The 21,044-nt window shown below is 40.2% G+C and overlaps 3 protein-coding genes across 3 annotated transcripts; 1 reads left to right on the top strand and 2 right to left on the bottom strand.

Moving 5' to 3' along the window:
* Positions 1-630: 630 nt before the first annotated feature.
* On the bottom strand, positions 631-10,636 carry tbc1d31 (TBC1 domain family, member 31). The gene is made up of 22 exons (XM_035531066.1): positions 10,287-10,636; positions 9,284-9,430; positions 9,080-9,195; positions 8,817-8,995; positions 8,552-8,703; positions 8,306-8,465; positions 7,943-8,143; positions 7,677-7,847; positions 7,047-7,126; positions 6,741-6,887; positions 6,388-6,521; positions 6,163-6,296; positions 5,867-6,046; positions 5,017-5,249; positions 4,482-4,634; positions 4,236-4,371; positions 3,997-4,089; positions 3,576-3,716; positions 2,739-2,933; positions 2,258-2,411; positions 1,717-1,845; positions 631-1,443 (listed from the first exon to the last, which is right to left on the bottom strand). Exons 1-22 carry the CDS (start codon positions 10,358-10,360, stop codon positions 1,304-1,306), a joined length of 3,249 nt encoding a protein of 1,082 aa, XP_035386959.1. The 5' UTR covers positions 10,361-10,636; the 3' UTR covers positions 631-1,303.
* Positions 10,637-10,882: 246 nt separating this feature from the next.
* On the bottom strand, positions 10,883-13,128 carry si:dkey-29h14.10. The gene is made up of 5 exons (XM_027007269.2): positions 13,035-13,128; positions 12,543-12,806; positions 12,368-12,418; positions 11,766-11,885; positions 10,883-11,529 (listed from the first exon to the last, which is right to left on the bottom strand). Exons 1-5 carry the CDS (start codon positions 13,078-13,080, stop codon positions 11,333-11,335), a joined length of 678 nt encoding a protein of 225 aa, XP_026863070.2. The 5' UTR covers positions 13,081-13,128; the 3' UTR covers positions 10,883-11,332.
* A 596-nt stretch (positions 13,129-13,724) lies between these two features.
* On the top strand, positions 13,725-20,944 carry prelid3a (PRELI domain containing 3A). The gene is made up of 6 exons (XM_027007255.2): positions 13,725-13,867; positions 14,447-14,615; positions 15,241-15,330; positions 15,487-15,557; positions 15,776-15,878; positions 17,679-20,944. Exons 1-6 carry the CDS (start codon positions 13,836-13,838, stop codon positions 17,748-17,750), a joined length of 537 nt encoding a protein of 178 aa, XP_026863056.1. The 5' UTR covers positions 13,725-13,835; the 3' UTR covers positions 17,751-20,944.
* Positions 20,945-21,044: the final 100 nt, after the last annotated feature.

Here is a 21,044-nt window from a genome sequence, read left to right as displayed (position 1 = left end):
AAGTGTCCAACTCCGCTACGTCATATTCGACGCACAGCCACATACGTAAGCTCGCGCTTGTGCCGTGTATATCGGCATTATAGACACGCGCGCATGCACGCCTCCATCCATTGACACTCCAACCCACCATAAAATACTGTATACTTAAATAAACACGCTCCTCCAGAAAAACGCCTTTGATCGCTTATGTCCTCAACAAAGAGAGGAACATAATTAGTAAGTCAGTTAATCTAAATGTGTGTGCAAGGTATTGCAACCATCAGCCAAAGTCAAAAAGGTGTATAATTTCAGTCATGGAAGGCCATAAGACCACAGAGAACTGTTTTTGTGTTTACCAATCACCTTCAACTCAGTTAATCTCCAAGCACTAACACAACACAGTCCACTCAGGCTGTACAATGTGATGGCCCTTCGGGTATAGCAGTTGTTTTAGAAAGAAGAAAAAAATGTATAAAGTTTTTACTCCATTTGTCATTAGATAAAAATGGATGTCAAAATTTACCACAAACCAATTTGATTTGTGCTCCAGATTTGCACAACATACAGATGCTTTTAATTGCTCAAACTTTGAAGCAATTTAGTGATTCAAGTATGACTGGACTCTAGATCACAGAGCAAACAGATATGGAGTAAATACAAAACTCAAAGATTTATATGTCAGCAATATTTCACATTAAATACATCATACAGAGGAGAGAAAAAATAAATAAATGCGACTACATGGGCTTGCTGAAAACCACAACATTTATCTGCTCTGATGCTGCAATGGGCAAACCTTGTCTCTGCCAAAAATGTGTCCTGAAGGCAAAAGGTTTTGTATACAAAAGGTTTTTAAAATTTATTTACCTCATCTTAAATTCAGAAGGCTAGGTTCCATCAAATAAACAAATAAAATTAGGGTACAAATCATAAAATACAGCATGAAAGATCAGAAACATTGTGATATCCTTATCCCAAAATGAATTTGTAGTATGTCACTTCATTGCTTGTCCTACCCTGAATAAAGGATGTGGGATATAAGGTTCACAAGATCCATTACAACTAACATGGACCTAACATGGTCAATAACAACTGCAGTTTAGTTCGAAATAGGTTTTTTAATAACTTAATATGCTTAATTACTAATAATAAGTAACAATAATATATATATGTTATTGTTTTGGTCTAAGGACCCAAACCAAAAACGTTCGTAATGCAATTCACTAGATGACCACTATTACCTATTAATACAATATGTAATTCAAGACTCCAGCAAGGCCTTGTGGATGAGCTTCTCCTAGACAATGCCTTTCTCTCATCACTGTCAGTGCTGGGAGCTGCCTGACAGTGACGTGTGGTCTCCAGCTCTAGCTCGGGCTGCCAGCTTCTGCCGGAGCTCTCGCACCTCCTGGAGCAGTGCCTTCTCCTCGCGGTCCAGCTTGCCTCGGCCGTGCTCCAGAGAAACTGTGCGGGAAACATCGTCACCACAAATGAGCTCTGCACTGGCATTCCAAACACAGGCTCATATTACAGGACCACAAGAGTTTGCTCTCAATATACTGATCCGTTACAGGGACTCTGAACTATGGTGGAATATCCCTTCAGAGAGAGAAAAAAAAATAAGAACCAGCTAGAAGTTATTCCTGTTCACATTAATTTACTTCAGATAAGTGGTTAACAAAGCGTTCTGTCATGTGTTTAAAACGTTTGCATGAAAGGCGTTTGATGTTTACTCACAACATGTGGAGTCATCTGAGGATTGGTTGTTCAGACAGATATTGGCGGGGTCGACCTGTGAACAGTCAGGCAGGTGCAACAGGCCTCTTGTTGAGCAGGGTGAACGGATCCTCCTCTCCTGGAGCTGATCTGCAGGAGACACTCACCATCACTCTCTTGTCCATGACTCAGCTAATATACCCACACACATAGACTGGGTCATCCAAAGGACAATTTATTTACTTTGTTAATTTGACTAATTTGTTATTATTATTATTATTGTTGTTGTTGTTGTTACTATTATCAAAAAAATCCTATTAGTACAAAATGACCATATTAGGACAGAATATCATCAGTGTTTAGAACTTTAAAACTGTCAAGAAAATTAAAAACCTCTAAAACCTCAGTAACTGGCCAATAATAAGCATATAATACATACAAATTGTGTATGACAGGAGATGGGCTGTAGTGTGTCCAAGAAGTGCAGAAACATCTATCTGTGACCCCTTTATGAATGAACTGGGTGGTGAATGACAGACTGAAGTCCTGCAGCTGAACTCACTCATGGCCTCGTCCTGGCTCCTTCTCAGTTCATCCTGGTGCTGGGCCGCCTCGTCTGTATGCCAGGAGAGGCGGGACCTCTGCCGAGTTTCCATGGCGACAGTTGCCTGCTTTTCCTCCTCCGGCTGGGCCTGCTTTGCCCCTGCCTCACTCCACTGAGAACAAAGATGGTTATATGGGTCAGGAGAGTCAAATCCATGAAAAAAAGTACACTCTTAGAACACCGGCCCACTCCGAGAGAAGTGGTCGATATCTGGCTCAGCTGCTTAAATTTAATCTTTTTTTTAAAATTATTTTATTTTTCCCCACAAACATTGGCAGATTTTGGAAACATTTAAACATACCTAGTTTGTTTCTCCAATCTTTGATCCTAGATGCAATTTAGCACTCTAGAGATTATTAGATTATAAAGATCTCTATCCCACATGCTAAACTGCTACAGAGGCAATACAACTATAAGATGTTACTGACAAGCCTCTTACATGCTTGCCCTCTGCTTTCATCATGAGCTGAATGAGCTGCTGCTCCTTGGCCAGTGTTTCTCTGCTGAGGTTAGCCAATTGCTGTCTCCGCCTCTCCTGTTCCTCGTCTGCCCTCCGCAATCGTCCAATCACCTCCGTCTGCCAATCAGCGTCGACGTCATGTTGCTCCACCTCTGCTACAGACTCCTCCAACACCTGAATACGGGGGAGAGTCTCTTGTCACGTCTGACGATTCCCACATGCTAAGGTGACAGCTTCCACAGGCACACGTGAAGCCAACCACCGCATCTTTGAGCTCGCTCAGCTTTATAGGACAGAAACACGTACCTGGAGGATCTGTGTACGCAGTCTAAGGCCAGGATGGTTACGGGTTTTACTTACATAACATGGATTAAAACCCAACCATAATCATAGTTTAATAGTTGCAATAATTGCATAAGATTGGTAACCAGTATGGAGGTCATGTGAGATGACTTCTAATAACTTTGTTATTGTAGAAATTTATAAAAAAAATTTAAAATGCTAAAGTGATTTCAAAGTTTCAGAGTTTAACAATACCACTATAATACCGAAAACCATGACAACCATTTTGGTCACCAATCTCATAATCTGAGATTTTTCTACCAATCCATCCCCAATGTGACTCAACAGATGCCCAACAGTTTGACAAGCACTACACTGAATGTCAAAAGGGACAGGCAAACCAGGTCATTCATCTCACCCCAGTAAACAGGGCCAATAATGTCAATATTCAAGCATTTTCTACTCATTAACTTGTTTTCAGGTTCAGTTAATCAGCCAGACCCTCTGTGACCGTACAGTCCTGCTCTATCATACCCTTTGGGTCTCTTGGTTGAGGTCGCTGTCTGATTGAAGGAGGTTGTGGAAGGCCAAGTCGTCCAGCTCCGCCTTTCTCCGCCGAGCCTCCACCTCGGTTTTCACCTCCTGGCTCACCCTCTCCTGCTCTTTGGCCAATCGCTGAGAAGACCACATAAAGAGTACCGTTTTACAATGTTACACAACAACTCAGTCACACTACCAGTCAGTAAATAATGACAACAATAAATGATAAGTAAACTGTTTATCTGTAATGATTACATGACAATATTTTTAGAGGTTTTGATCTTAGCCACTTATATAATATGTGCCGATTACACATATTTCTGCTGTGGCGGGGAATTGGACAGTTTGGGGCCAAAAAGGTTTTTAAATGACTAAAATCCCCAGAGGGCATTGGAGAATCAAGACAGGGACTGACCTGCTCAAACAATCTTCTGTGAGCATCTAGCTCCATCTGTCTCACCTCCATATCCTTCACGGCAGCAGCTGTCTCCTGGGCTTGCAGTGCCGCCTGAACATAGTACAACACAATGAAAACAGCCGATTTACTGGTTGTAGTCAAATAAAGAGATATTTTGAAAAATAGGAAAAAAAGAGACAATTTTCGAAAACAGTCCCATGAACTGCACAAAATAAAGGGGAATAAAGGGAGGGAACCTTTCTTTGGATCTCGTCGTCTAGGCGGTGGAGCTCGATCCTGCGCTGGTTCTGCTGATGTGTGAGGAAGCGTCTCCTTGCTGCATCAAGCAGTGTGAGCTCCTTCACCTTCAGCTCGCGCTTCATAGCAGCCAGCCTGCGAACAATGTAGTCGGGGTGTGTGAAAAGAGAAGACAGTGAGAGATGGAGGGAAAGAATGAGGCAGAGAGAGAGAGAGAGAGAGAGAGAGGAGAGAGAGAGACCCACCTGGCTCTCTGCTGAGCGAGCTTACTCTCCTCCTCCTGCAGGAGCCTCCTGCGCTGCACTTCAGCTTGCTGGAGCAGGTCCTGCTGCATGTACCAGGCCTCATCCTCCGCCTGCTGCCTCACGGCCTCAGCACGCACCTCCTGGAGCGCCTGCCTGCTCGTGCATGTGCACGCACACACGGAAACATCAATCATGCGTGCAGTAACAGGACCTGACTCAAACAAAGAGTAAGCAAAGCCACATTCATAAACGCCAGTCTGAACGGGTCTAGGCATCCTAGTCAAACTGTGTTCAGGCCTTTAAAAACCCAGGATCCAATGCAGTAATTCTCAGTCAGGCTATATGGATTTTTGTATGTTGCCTACTCTAAACACACCCGAGTCAGTTGACAAAAGGCTTGATAATTAACACAGGCATCAAGTGCTGCATTTGAACAGGGAAACCACAGAAATGAGTCGCTCACAATGAAAAATTTTTTCCCAACATAAGCAAGGCCAAGGCCTCCATTTCTTGGAAAGAGGATGACAATTCCCACCTCTCTCTGAGGTATTCCACTTCTTCCTGGCGGATGCGCTCCCGCTCCTGGCACTGGTACTCCACTATGAAGGTTGGGTACTTGTTGAAAATGGGGTACTGGCCCCGGGTGAGGGGCTCAAAGTCGCCCAGCACCGAATTTGGGTGCAGCTCTGCCGGGGTGGTCTCCATCAGGTGGTAGGTCTCCGTCAGCATGACGCTGATGTTCAGGTTGTTGCGGTGGTGGAAAAAGTACTGCGTGAAGGGGCATATTTGAAGAAGGATCGGGGCAAGCAGTGAGTTTTATGCCACTGTTCAGTTCAACTTGGAGAGGCTCTGTGAAAGTCAAGAGAGCTGCAGACTCAGAATCATCAGACACAGAGGTTGTGTTGAGCTCACCAACTGGGTCATCATGTGTGAGAGTCTGGAATATGCACACACTATTTAAACAGTGTGATCTCAACAAAACTCACTGCATATGTGATAAAAATAAAAAAAATAAATCATTTGAAAAAAAGATAAGAAGATCTGAATGAAAGAATCACTACTGTTGCCTATCCACATTACACAACTAATTCACAACTGACAAAAACTCAGTTATGAGCAGATCTAACAGCTAACAATCAAGCGGCAATAAGCATGCCAATAAGTTGCCATAGTGAAGTCAGTTCTGTTATTCTTTACATGTCATTTGTCATCTATAAATTTTCCCATGCTTTGCAGACCTGCCACGGGAATAAATTTTGCACGAGGTGAAAGTTCAAACTTTACAATTTTAACAAATTACACACTTTCTGGAAGGAACTGATTTATTAGATGACTAAAATACATCTATGCTAATCAAACTGATAAAAACAGGTTAAAACAGAAACCTCAAAGTCGTCCCTGTGGGTGCAGAGGAGTAACGGAGCTCTGCAGAGGGTCACGTAGGCCACTGCGGCCATCAGAAGGAAAGAAGGGTGGTTGGAGAAAACGTTATCGAACAGCTTCAGCCATTCTTCTCTGGTCAGCACCTCAGAGAACAGGGTTTCCAGCAGGGGCCATGCATACAACTGGCAGAGGGGAGAGAGAAAGCAGGAGAGGCACACTGTCAATCAGCCCATCATTCTGACATTCCCGCAACGCAGACGTCATCTTCGATGGATGCACGTGACCAAATGTGGCTTACCTGCGACGTGACGCCACAGTTGACCAGATGCCGCAGAAGCTCTTTGTCGTGGTGCGCCAGCATGTTCTCCACCACGCTCAGGATGTTGAGAGGAGGGTTTGGGAAGTACTCAAACCAGTGCTGGCACCAGTTCACTGAAAGAAAGAAAGAAAGAAAACAAACTGAGGGCCAAATACTCAGCACACGCAGCAGATGTAAGCACAACACGACACTCAGCGTATGTACCAACAACAGTGGCCACGACTTCAAAGCAGATGAGAGGATTATTCTGAAAGAGCTTGACAAATGGAAATGCCAACAGAGGGAGATACTCCGTTTCACCAAAAATAGCAGACCAGTGAGCCAGAGCAGACAGAACCCTGGTAGAGACACATATTACATAGACAAGCCATACATTACATACACAGCACTTTAGTCAAGCACAGGATCCAAGTCAAGATAAATCACCACTTTGTTCGCAGTTAATGCTTTATGCGGAAGTATATTTCCAGAATTCAACAGGAGTGATGTAGGGGGTGTTTGAAACACTAGGCTCTGCTGGTTTGGGCTTTGACCTGCCCAGTTCAGGGTCACGTCACCTCTGTAATCCTCTCTGTAGTTTGGGACTCTTGATGGGATAGTGCTCGTGGAGGCTGAGGTAGGCAGAGTGAAGGCCCTTCTCAGTCAGACTGCTGAAAGCCGCGTGGTTCTCTGGCAGCCGCAACAGAGAGCGCCAAATAAACATCCTACACACACACACACACACACACACACACACACACACACACACACACACACACACACACACACACACACATATACACACATACACACAAATATAGATCACTAATGAAACAAAGACTAAAGCATTAAAACTTTTTAGACTCCCTAAAAAAAACTGTTACCTGTATTTAGCTGGGTATTCTCCAAACGTTCTAAGTAAAGTCTGTAGTCTCTTCTTATTAAGACCATCTGGCAAATCATTCTGGAAGGCAAAGATCTTTTAAACCTGGGGCCAACTTCACTAATTCATAATTGCACCAAAAAATTTTCTGTGATAGTAAATCGAGCATCACTCAACACTCTTTCAGCCTAAGCACTTAGTTAAAAAGTTAAAGTGAGCAGTTTCATTTAGCTGACACTTTTGTCCAAAGCCATTTACAATTACGACTGAGTACAACTTGAGCAATCGAGGGTTAAGGGTCTTGCTCAGGGGCCCAACAGTTGCAACTCGGTAGCGATGGATCTTGAACCAGCAAACCTCTGATTACAAGTTAAATCCCTTAAACACTGAGATACCACTGCTCAACAGCTTGTGCATTATTAGCATTAGATTCATAAATAAACCTTTTTTTTTTTTTTTCATTTTTGTGATCTAAACAGAAAGAAAAAAAATAATCAAGGAGAATAGAACATTTTACACTATACCATGAGTTAAAACTTTACTGTGGAACATACAGACCTCAACCGACTCTTAACATGAAATCCTGACCCAGGGCCTGAATAGAACAGAACAGAACAGAATAGAATAAAACCTCTTTGTCTTCCAGTGTAGAAACATCTGGGGGTTGCAGGAGTCTGGTCCGGATTTTGCACCCGGAGGTCCGTTTGGGACGCCGTACCGTTCCCGCATGCACCTTCATCTTCAAACACAGACCATCAGCAACTTTCTCGCCCGTCACCAACCTCACCAGGGGCTGCGGAGGCTAGGGAGATGGGGGTTCTGTTTAGGAGTCACCATAGCAACCAGCAGTCAACATGTTTTCGCCATGGCTGTGACCCCAGCGTCCCAGCCAGCTACCTTGTGGATCTCCTGAGTGAGAGCCCGCACACTGTAGACTCTGACAGCCCCGCTGTCCATCACGGCAGCAATGTGGCGACCTTTAGGACAGACAATAGCAGAGGTGATGGCATCCTCATGCGACCCAATGGAGAAGAGCAGCTTACACGTCTCTGTGTTGATGAAGCGCATGATGCCGTCCTGGCTCAGAACGCCCAAAATCTAAAAGGAAAACATGCAGATGGATTCTGAACCCAGCGGAATTATATATTACACACACACACACACACACACACACACACACACACACACACACACACACACACACACACACACACACACACACACACACACACACACACACACACACACACACACACACACCTGGCTGGATCCACCATCAAAACTGTCCGACAGGAAATCGAGGTGCCTCACAGTCCGCACTGCCTGTGGCATTTGTATCACTCTCACAAGCTGCCGGCTTTCTAAACACCACAAGTGGAGCAAGTTTGTGCGTCCGCCCGTAGCAAGCATCTTCCCATCCCTATAGAGGCAGATGCAGCATCTGTGATTGTGACCCGCCACCAAATTAGCCTCACGTACTACAAGCTCAGTTCTCACGTCTCTTACTGTGTGAGAGAAAACGCCTTGTAATGCATCCGGGGCCCATCCAGCGGAACAGGGAGCTGATATGCACAGACCAACGTGTCGCTCTCCCAAGCAAAGATGGAGTCATCGTTGAAGCAGCTGAGAATGGTGTTGCTCAGTGGGAGAAAGAGCACCTACAACAGTCAGCCACAAACGAAACAGCGAGACATAATTGAGTAAGATAAACTGCTGGAGTCTACACTGTCTGGTGTGAACTATGGACCTTGCGAAGAAACTTGTCTCAGACCTTTTGTATACCAGTGGACTGGCGCACGTTCAGTTTTCTCTTCCGCTGGAAGGTGTCTAGGTCCCACAGCTGAGCTGTGTCGGAGGAAGTGCTGATGGCGTAGCGACCGGAGGCGTGGACGGACAGAGAGGACACAGCTCCCTCATGACCCCTCATCCAGCTCACTAGCTGCCTGGTGTCTGCGGCACAGCGAAGGACGTGAAGCCCCAGGGGTGTGACGCAGCTTTCAGGGAATCGAACAGGTGTCATTCATCAGCACCTACCTTTGTCATAGCATTTGATGGAATAATCCGACAGGGCAACCAGAAACTCGGTTGTTCGGCGTAGGTTGAAAGCGAGGGCGGTGCATGCCAGCCCTGTTTTCTGAATCAGCTGAAATCTACCAACAGATTTCAACAGCAGTGTGAGACATATTGGCTCTGCAAAGGTGTTTTTTTTGGGTTTTTTTGCTTTACAAGTTTACCTACCTGTTTCTGCCAATATCAAATAAATAGATATTTCCGTGGTGATCACCAGCAAGGAATGACTCCCCAGTAGTGTCAAATGCCACATGAAGGAAACGAACCGTCTTGGTTTGGTAAGATGACGCGTTGCGGATTAGATTCACCAAGATCCTGAGAGGGGCAGGAATGAGGGGGAGACAAACTAAAGGTTAAGGTTATTCTAGGTATCATAGCTAAGCACACCTAAGGAGATTGCTAAATTGTCTCCAATACAAGCATCCAAGAGACATCCAAATCAGTAACAAACTGTGTTGTCATATACTTTTCTGTGCAGAAAATTGTTATTGCATGTCATTTTTGTTATCACATTTGCATGCACTGTTGTCAGTGTAAAACATGCACTCACCACCAATTTTACTTGATACTTTTTAAAATAAAAAAGCTAAAAATGTCAGCTAAATAGCTAGCTACAGCAGTTTAACTGATCTAGTTAGGTAAGCTGCTAGCTAATAAACACCCTAAACTCCTCGAGTCATAGAGATCGACCTAAAATGGTAGTTAGAGAAACATTTTCAGTATTCTTGGCAATAGTTAAGATGGTTCTCCACGACATGAGAAATATTGCTGACGCTGTTGTGAAAATAAGGACAGTAGTAGTTCAATGGTTAAGGTTTAAGAGTTTAAGAGTTATGATCAGAAAGTTGCTGGTTCAAGCCCCACCACTGCCAACTTACTGCTGTTGGTCCCCTGAACAAGGTCCTTAACCTTCAAGTTCTACTCGGTCATAATTGCAAGTCGCTTTAGATAAAAGCGTCAGCTAAATGTGTGTGTATATAAAATATGTACAGACCCAAGGCTCTAAATAGAGTCAAACGGTTAGAAGTCCAATAATTTTGTGGTAAAGTGGAAACGCACATCTGTAAAATTCCCCATGCATACCGTGTTAATGCATCAGCTGCTAGCTAACCGAGTTTAGATACGAATGTAACTTCTTACCTTAGGTATTGATAGTTTTATAAAGACTTACCCATTATTTGATGGAACTGGTTTGCGCTGCCATAATTTTCCGTTTTCCTTACTGCCAATATCGGTTGTTTGCATGATCGCAGGTTATAACTAACATTTAAAAGCTAACTGTATAAAAGGACCGTGATGAAGTAGCTGTTGCTAACAACAGAGCTTTCAAAGTGCGGTGTTGACATGGTTCTTCGCGCCCAACATTTTAAACACAAGGACAAACTACACTGCGTACAAATATGACAGCAAATGTAAAACCTATACGCTATTCGTAGTAGTTTTACGGCATAATAAAACTATGTGAGTATTTGCTTGATAAAGGCTCCAACAGATGGGCAGAGCTGTTGCTCTTACAATACCGACCGGAAGTGTACGCCGGATGTTTATAGAGCATGATTGGACAGTTTAAAGACAGTTTATCTCTAAAGATCTGCCGAGCTTTGTTTTCTTAATTCAGTGACCACCGCTCCCCTTCCACATTCATTAAAGAGATTTAACTATTTAAAATGTTTATAAAGTACAGGCGGATTATTCAACGTGTGACTTCCTTAATTTTCCAAGAATGTATTAAAACAATACTTTTATTTGTTTATAAATAAACCCACATATATAAATACCATGAAACGCTCATCAATCAGTAAACATTCATACTAGAACATGTATATAAAGCAGTACAAAAGCAGGGACATGTGAAAAATAATGCCACATCCCGTTGAGTTCACAAGGACTGGATTCGATTTGTAACAAAACATCAGATTTTGAGGTATTTATGTAAAAAAATAAATAAATAAAAAAGTATTGACACTTATTAGAGGAAACAGAACTGCCAAGAACCCAGGTTTATGTCCATGTTCTTAAACAACTGATTTTTCATTAAAAACGTTTTGTAAGGCTTAGTCCGAGCTCAATTTCTACACAGATGATGTTAAATTCTATGGATTGCAATCCATGATTCTCTAATAAGAGAGATGCTTAGATATCACACATTGGAACTGAACTGTAAAAATGCTGGAGAACATCTCCATCCTGTCTTTTTTTCTCCCCAGTTCATCCCATTCACCCCTCAGAACCTTCAGGCTCACTCTCACTTTGTTCCTGCTGTCCTGAGTCTTCATTTGTTCCAGTCCTCATATAGTTGTTGTCCCCTATGATAACAAACTCCACATAGGAGCGCTCCACCTGGATGCTGTGAGCCTGCGTAGGGTCTTGCTCTGTCATCTGCTGGTCAGCCCTCTGTGTATCTTCAATCATATCTATTAATTAGAAAAAAACATATTGATGATAAATGCACATGGAAACAAGAGGTTAAAAGCACAACTAAAGGATTCCAATTTAAAGGTACATATGGATTAATAAATTCATTTCTCAACATCTTAATAGAGAAAATGATATTAAATTTAACACAAAACTTCAAGGCTATATAAGGTTGGAGAGAAAAGATGATACTTCCTGTCATATACTGTCTGCCACTCGTTTGTGTTATCCTTACCGTGAGCAACATGTGTCTGAGACAGCACACTAAGCAAGTTATTGTTGCTTCCAATGATGCAGTTGGTCACCAAGGAATTTTGTATATTTATGATACTTGGAGGAATTGCACCAGTTGTTTCTGTTAAAAGCAAGAACAAAAACAGGCAATAAAATATTACTCTGTGGAACATATGAAATAAAGCCAGAAAAATATATATTTGGTCTGCAGTTTGAAGAAATAAGGAAGTAGAAATAAAATATAAACTCTACCATAGGCTGAAGTAATAAAGATGCAACAAGTTGTGCATGTACAGACATTATGAAGGGAAGGAAATTTTAACCCCATATAAAACAAGAGCCAGCTGTCTGTTTTCAGGATGTAAATAGAAACATTGTCTGAAATGCAGGAACAACTTCTTAAAAGCAGGCAGTGATCAAGATGCTGATTCACAGGGTAGGTTGTTTATACGTATTATTGACCATGTAATCAAACTCCATTATCACATATATATTCTTTTCATAAGATATAAAAATCAAAACAAAAATGGTATTTATGAATTTCAAAGAATAATTAGTTACACATGTTCATACCCACAAAATATAGACTAACAACCAAGATACCTGGAATAGATATGTCTTCCAAATGATAGTGGTCTTCCTCTGTTACACTCACTGGATGAATCGATGGATTAATTGAAGGATGAATGAAAGGATGAACAGAATGATTAGAAGCACTTCATTCCCAGCTTCATACAATAACAACCAATTAACTCAGCAGTAACACTGTGGCACCTACCCGTGCATCCCGTAACCCTTTCATAGAGTGAGGGGCTGCACACGCTGAGGCATTTGAAGAAACGTTGACACGACCCGCGACCTTTCCGAATGACCGCTTGCACGAGCTGCGAGGCCTTCTGCGTGTCCGTGGCCTGTGACCGGATCACCTGGACGTCATAGTCCGTCAGGGTGCTCGAGCGACACAAGCAGGTGGAGATTTTTTGCACCAAACATGCTGACATGCACTTACTCAGGGTGCTGAGTTGACGCTGTAATGTTTTTTCTGTCGAAGGAGACAAAATAGGACAATGATTATAGAAAATATAATTAATTAGGCCTGGTTGAGTTGGTTTAACGGTGACACGGTTTCTACTACAATTTATAGCATTGTTTTCCTTTTTTAAGGCAAAGTTTACTCGACAGCACTTCCGTAATTTCGATTTCTTTTTCAGAGTTCCAGCAGTTTACGTGAGCCTTTAACACAGAACTAAATGTGAACTAAACAGCTTACCTGGTGTTACAACGCCCTTACAACGGCCAGACACCGTGATGTCCATTTAGTAATCTCAAGTTTCCTTCACACATCAGTCCAGTTTAAGCTTTATTCAAGCAGAACTTTGACGACAGTGCGCATGCGCTCTATAGTATGTAATTTCCCACGAAGAATTCCCCTTTGAGCCAACCTGACATCTAAATTTACGCGCATTGTTGTTGAACGAATGAATCCAATGCATGTACACATTATTATTTCATGATTTAAAAAAAAAACATAATAGACCTAAAGCCTCTTTAAAATAAAAATATTTCAATATTCTTGTTCTTGTTTATTCCTTTTTCTTAGCAATGAGTTTATTCTACCAAAGGTGTAGCCTACATAAAGCTCCCTTTCATGTGGCAAAAATGCTGTTATAGCGATCTAAATCTTTTTTTTCGTCTTGCATGTGTGTAGTGCTTGTACTGGAGGCGATACTATTTTCTTTTATATATGTGCTGTGTGGTGTTGATTTCCTACTGTATTTCCCACGTCGTTCAATGGGTTTCTGTGCTCTGGTCTGCGTTTGTATTGTACGTTTGTATTCTATTGTATGCGCATTATCGACGCACAGTTGATCTGCACCAAACAGCTTTAAAGCGTCAGGCGATCGACTCTGAGCGTCTATTGGTACAGGGAGAATTCTATCTCACTGAAGGCGCTCTGTCGAGAAGATGTTACCGGCAACGAAAGAAAATAGGCACGTGTTGAGTTCAATATTTTTCGTTTTATAATCTCGTTTAGTTCGTTTGGCAGGGACTGCCACAAAGATTTGAGGAAATGAAGCTCTGGAGCACGGAGCATATATTCAGGTACCAACAGGCCAGCAAGGATGTGCACTGATTCTTGCATCACTGGGAATAGGATCTATAATATGCATTTCTAGTGCGTTTTTCCGGGAAAAAATATTTTTGTAGTCGGTTTCTTCTGTTTCTAAAAAAAAAATAGAGTATGCATCTAGGGCCTATGTCATTTGTAGCCGTTAAAACAAAGGTTATTTGTCTTTATGCGAATGTGCATATCTAAATACACGTGCTTTCCTCCATAGTCGATATGTAAACATTGTTTCCTGCTATGTATGTACTTATCTATGTTTATATATTGGGTTTAAAATTTACTTTACACAGACATAATGACCCACATCAGTGACTCTCACGTATTAGTTTGTTTGATGACTTCATCACTTTAGGAAACGTCAGGATGAGGATATCATATTTAAAAAATGGGCCTGTTTTTTGTTAATGCCTTTGTTTTGTAGTCTATAACACGAAGGTCTTGACACAAAACATCACACCATGAGTATTCATGGCAGGCAAACTACAACATAAATAAGTGTGTAATGATGAAAACTCTGTAGTCATCTGCTCTGTTCCCCTCATGTTCTTTCATAGCTACCCCTGGGAGACGGTGATAAAAGCAGCAATGAGAAAGTACCCCAATCCAATGAACCCCAGTGTAGTAGGTGTGGACGTCCTAGAAAGAAACCTGGACAAAAACGGTCGTCTGCACAGTCACCGGCTTCTGAGCACTGAGTGGGGACTGCCAGGAGTGGTCAGAGCAGTAAGTAGGTTCTTTGCTATGCTCAGAGTTTTCCATGTGTAGTACTGTAATTGCCATACTGAACAAGGAACGCGGAGAATATGTAGCTATCAATCCATGAAAAATGATGGGAGCAATATGCTGATAAAGCCAGTATGGGTTTTAAAGTGTAGAATTTTGGATCCACCACTTACTCCAAAACACGAAAGAGAATGTGAACAACAATGAAATAACATTCGTATTTTGTAGAAATCTTCCTATAAACCCTGAATAATAAAAGACTATTGTTTTCTATAACATTTGAAAGACGTTTGTGGACTCAAATAGGGGGGTCAAAACTTTTCCCTAGAAGGAACACCTAGAATATTTTAGGTGCTTCAAAGACTGCTCTCAGGGTGTTTGAAATGGTAAACTGAAGACGTGCGTATCCCGTGTTTGCCCCATGTGTACTGTTTCCATATACGCTACTGTATGTATTTTAGGGATGCTGACTAAAGCCGTTGGCTAGCTGTAAGTCAGGTGTTTTGTGACATTTAAGCAGAGGAGATTGAATTTGCTGCTCTGCTCTCGTGCATGAAAATTCTGGGGATTAAATAAGTGATTATAAGTCTTAAATTGACACAGTAATTTACTAAACTGTCTCTAGATTTTGGGGACCAACCGAACCTTTACCTATGTTAAAGAGCATTCGATTGTAGATCCGGAAGAAAAAAAAATGGAGCTTTGCTCAACAAATGTGAGTATTATATATGAGACGACTGGAAAAAATTAATTGATTAATTGTCTTAAACGTATTACTACTTGTTTTCTGTGTGTTAAATGTATGAAAATGAATTGATGTTATGGAAAGGGTTATGCAGGGTATGATTATGGATTTCCTTTGTCTCTTTAGATAACCCTCACAAATTTAGTATCTGTTGATGAGAGACTAGTTTATAGACCACATCCAGAAAACCCTGAAGTGTAAGTAGAGCACCTATTGTTCTGTATTTGATATATATAATGCTGTTTGGTATGGTTTAGCTTTTCTCATCTAATTGAAACACAGTTTATAGTAGAGATCTTGTTCAGTACCATTCATTGCTCCTGGTCAAAGTTTCCTCAATAGCAGTTGTTTTTGTATGTTTTTAAATCAGTTTTTCTGCTTTTATAAACAAGTTTTTGTTGTTTTGTTCCCATAGCACGATATTAACCCAAGAAGCCATAATCAGAGTGAAAGGGGTCAGTCTGAGTAGCTACCTCGAGGGACTGATGGCCCTTAGCATGTCAGCTAATGCCAGAAAGGTACTCAGACTCTGCTCAGTCTTTTCTTAAACTCAGTAAATGGAAGCATTCACTCTGCCAACTGAATACATTGTTGTTCTTTAACACAGCTAAATACACAGAGATCCTATTATCCATTACCGGTAGTCATTGGGGGAATGATCTGTACAGAGATACGAACTGCAAGATATTACACTGTTGGAGCAGCTTTCTGTCTCAATAGGACAGTGGCAAAGCATGAAAAGTCCAGGTGCCTTTTTAATGGCCAGTTTCATGCCATGTAAAGTTATGGTAGAATCTTCAGGCACTCATTAGTAGTCCTAGTCACTGAGTACACCCACTGCACCAATGACAGCTACTGGAATATCCTCTTCAACAAATCATGTGGTAAGATGAGTTGACAAAAACTTGCTCAAAATTTGAGACTTGGTCAGTACTTAAAGGGGAAGTAGTTTTCAGAAGTAATTCTCATTTGCCTGGATGACACAAACAGAAAACATTGCTACAAATGAGGAATTTACCCAGTAAATCATGTAGTGTTCACTGGAGCTAATTATGGATTCTGCAGTGCTGTGCAGAAATCAGGATGGGGAGATCAAAAATGTTATATTTTATATACGTTATAGTCTATTTTAATAAAGAAATAATCAAATATGAGGGGAAAGCACAGGAAATCAGCTGCATGTTATCATTTCTGGCTGGGTTTTAAATGACATATGTGTTGTAGTGATTAGGAGTAAATGTGAAAATGAGCATAACTATTGAGCTATATTAAGTTATAGTAATCCTTTGGCCCTTTAAAAAAATAAAAAGCATATACACATACTAATCCCAAAGCATATTTCATGTAAATGTTAAATGTAGATAAGCAAATGCGCTACATGCAGCAACTATCTTTTCTTTTTTCCTTTTTTTTTGTAAAGTTATTGGATCTTGAAAATGTCTTCTGCCACTTTAGTGTGTGTCAAGATGCTGCTATGGGTGGTGCAGAAATTGGTGCTATGGGAGCTAAAGTGCTCATTAAATGGCTAAAAGAGTGGGAACTCTTGAATGTTTTTTGACTACTTAAACTGCTTTACATAAAAAGTACCATGCCAGCAAATACACAAGCATCAATGATGGCAAAAAGTACCCTATAATGGGCTTCTGTTTTCTTTTTTGACATTTTGCTTAGTTATTAATATATACAGACTACAGTGGTTTCTATAAATGGTGGAGTGAAATTAAAGTAGTCTCAGTGTATTTCCAGAATCATGTCAGTTCTGGACTGCCATCTTAGTTTCTGAATCAGAAACTTCCTTTAACTATCCTGTAAGGAAACTGAAATGTTGAGCTCATTTCTTCCGAACTTGCAGTGGTTGGGGGCGGGTTTGTTGTTTTCAAGCCAAAGGTGCTGATATGTTTTTAAACAGTTACCCCACAGTGATCTAATCCATTACTGTTTCTTACGATCTGGAAATGGATTTTCTCCATTGCATATACTGCCATTTCTTAAATGGGTTATTATGTAAATATTTATGATGTAAATATTTAACATGCATGAATTCTACGAGTAATATATTATAATACAATTATAGAAATGCCTATTAATACTATTGCAGAAATATTAATACTATTAATGCTTTATTTTGGAACTGGCCACCCTAAATTCTTGATCAGTGCCATATAATTCCACTATGTTGAAACATTTAGGTCAGTTGTTGTTTGTTTTAATGTTAAAAGGTTATACCACAGAATTTACTCACTCAACACTGCTTTCCTTGTTGTCTATCCTGTGAGATTAAGCTGACCATGAATTATTGTCTCTCTTCTTCCCTATAGGGCTGGGATGCAATAGAGTGGATCATTAAAAACTCAGAAAGAGAGAATTTGCCCTTGTGTGATGTTTGCTGACAAGGGGTGACGTCTCCGATCCTGGTAGAGCAAATATATAAACTTAAACAGATTCTGAATGCAGCTAAACAGAACCTCTCTATATAACGTGTTGGTAGGCCTGCAGGCAACGTCTGACTCATGTCTGTTTCTGCGTTTGATTTGGAAACTCAGGGCCAAAGTGTAAAGCAATTATGATGGGTTGAACATAGTCTGCTGCCCCAGCTCTGGACCCTAAGTGTCCTGGTCTTTATCTCTGGCTCTGTGTGCCTGTGCAAAAGGTGTGTACATCAAGAGTGCTTGAACAAAGCACCACTGTGAAAACCTCACAAACCTCATGAAACTGCACTTTTAAATATATACTATTTGGAGTCGTTGGTAAAATGTGGAATGTTATTTCAGAATATGAAATTCTTCTGACTACCTCCTTTCAGGAATTTTAGATTTAAAAACATTTTCTATTGTTTTATGGTTTTCACGCCTCAGAAGTCGTTGAGTCTAGTTAAAAGTCTGTTAGAGGCATGTTGATTGTGCTCTTGCAGCTTTATTATGTTTGTGGATTTATTATGGATTGTTTCTGTTTTATAAAACAGAGACAGTGTTGGAGATAAATTAGATGCTTTGGAATGCCTCCTTTTGGCTTCCATTTGCATACACATTTTCCATGTTCCTGTGTACTGCTGAGTAGCACTGTGTTGTTACGAATAGTGATATTATATCTGCATAATATCAGTGAATGATGGCTTCACAGATATTGTATCTGCATAATATCCACGAATGATAGCTTGTTGTTTTGAATAGTGATACATTTGTATTTTTCTCCAGCAGTGACAGCTGTGGTACTTACATGTCCATGTATAGTAGTCCAAATTATGCAGGTTTATGTTTAGATTTTTTAAAATCCAGATCCATTCTCACTGCCATTTCCTGAAGGTTATGAGTTATTAATATATTTCCTGAAGTCAGTAATGTTTTGTATTTTAGTTCATTTACACAGTTGAGTCTATTTGTGTGTGCTTTTCATTCCTGTCCTATCGGTTATCTTGAGGCATAGCTAGCAAGCAGACCTAAGGTTTCTGGGCTCATTGCTCTAGTGTGGATGCTGAAATTAGATCCCATGTATGGCGGTTAGTGTTTCCTAGCACATGAGCTAATTAAGTGCTAATAGGAATATAATTTATGATTTGTTCAATATTAACATTTCACCCCTATTTCTGTGGTGTTGTTTTTCCCCCTACACTACACATATTTTATTCTCCATGCTCAGCCTATGCTGCAACAGTTTGTCTTTTTAAAAAGGTGATTCTTTTTAAAAAGGTAATTTTACTGCATGTATACTGAATGGTTGACACATTATACATGTAGTTTTGCTAGTTTGATCAAATTGGGGTCTAATGCAGTCAAACTAGCCCACATACATGAGTGCTTCAGCCAGTGAAAGAAATTATGTAACATCTAAAGGTCAGGGCTTAAACCTAGAATATAGTGATTTAATTTATCATAGATGTATCAAGGAAATGTGTTGCTAGTTAATAGTAGCTAAGTGTAGCAGGAAGGTGAGCCCTGGTGGCAAGGTCCTTGTTTGGTGCTAAAAAATATTCATTAACCCTGTGCTACCACTTGTCAAAACAGAACCTTTTGATTTGAACAAAACTATTCACTCATTTAGTAATTGTCATAGGATTTTTGTTTTATTATACAGGAATGCTTCAGATAGGGCCTTATTTAAAAAAGGAAATGCAGAATTATCAGCTATGATATTGTATTACTAACTACTCAGAAGTCAGATTGAACGCCATTCCAGAAAGCATGCACAAGATACCAATGACAATTCAAAATGAATTCCATGTTGCTATATTGGAGCAAATCGGCTTATCTAGGCCTTTAACGGATCCTGTTCTAGTTCACAGCAATGACAGTATGTACTTATTACTGTCATCATTTCATAAAAGTCTTAGGAAAACACAGGAGCGTTTAAAAGGTCATCTAGTATTTGCACGTAAGACCAGAGTTGCTTTACTACATTGTATTGGGACAGTGAACTCCTAAATGTTTTTGCTGTATTCTCCAGCATCTTAACCAATAAAAAGAAATATGGTATGTTATCGCAATTAACTTAAATGCGTTCTGCGGTCTTCTCTCATTCATTAAGTTCTAGGCAGTAGTTTTCTGATGCCTAGTTTCTTGGGTATGCTTCTGATGCTTTTCTTATGCCTTTCAGATTGCTTGTTATTAGTCTGTTATTCTCTTATGCTTCAAATCCCCTGGAGTATACAGCAACTATAATTATTTGGACTGTTCTAATACATAGGGGGAGCTGTGTATGGGAGAATTAATGTATGCAAATTCTGATGACATATATTAAAATTATGCAGTGTTACCACTGATGAACCTAACTACTGCATCTAGAAGAGTTGCAAGTCAGAGTTTACATTTAGAATCTATGTAATTATTGTTATAGGCATAGTTGGAAAGTAATGGACTATATCTAATGGGCATACCTCTAGATTAAACCCAACTGAATGCACTTACAAAAAGCCATAGGCCAGTATGTCACATTAGCAGAGCTTGTTTGTAAAGAGGCTTTTCAAAATACCAAAATTGCTATAAATGTAGAAATGCACTTATTGACAGTGCAAGTAAAAAAAGAAAATCCTTGTAATATAAACCATAATGGCAGACTGTTATTAATCCAGCATGTAGCTCCTGTAAGTCAAGTTATGATGCATATTATTCTGTTTAACAGTTTTAATTGTATTTATTTTGCAATTAACTGGAATGTTAGTGTTTTCTTACCAACATTTATACACTAATTTAAATAAACATCATGTCCTCAATTAATTGTGTAATTATCAAATTTTACACTGTAAAAAAAAAATCTTGGTGACATCAAATTACTTTTTAAATGTAGGAAATATGTTTGTCATGAAATTATGAAACTAAATCTTTGGTAATGATTATTCCTTCCCACACTTAATTGTTGGAAGAAAATGACCTGCAATGGACTAGGAAAGTTTTACTTCATAAGACACTTGAAATTAGTTTTAAAAATGTAGAACTAGGCTGAATAATGTAAATTTCTAGGCAGAGAAATTTGATACATTGCCTATATTCAGCAGGTTTTACCTTGCTAAATCAAGTAAAGTACATTTAAAAAAAAAATGTTGTGTTAATGTTTCTATTACATGTTGTATAAAATTTGCATGTATAGAAAACGTTTTGTGAAGGCTTTTTTTTTTTGGGTAAAATAGTTGCCCACAAGATGGCAGTAAAGCCATCTCACCAGGCAGGAATATTAGAAGTTGGTTTTATTTA

Source organism: Electrophorus electricus, chromosome 10 (genome assembly GCF_013358815.1).
Source record: "Electrophorus electricus isolate fEleEle1 chromosome 10, fEleEle1.pri, whole genome shotgun sequence".
Lineage (NCBI taxonomy): Eukaryota > Metazoa > Chordata > Actinopteri > Gymnotiformes > Gymnotidae > Electrophorus > Electrophorus electricus.
This window is presented reverse-complemented; position numbering and strand designations above follow the sequence as displayed.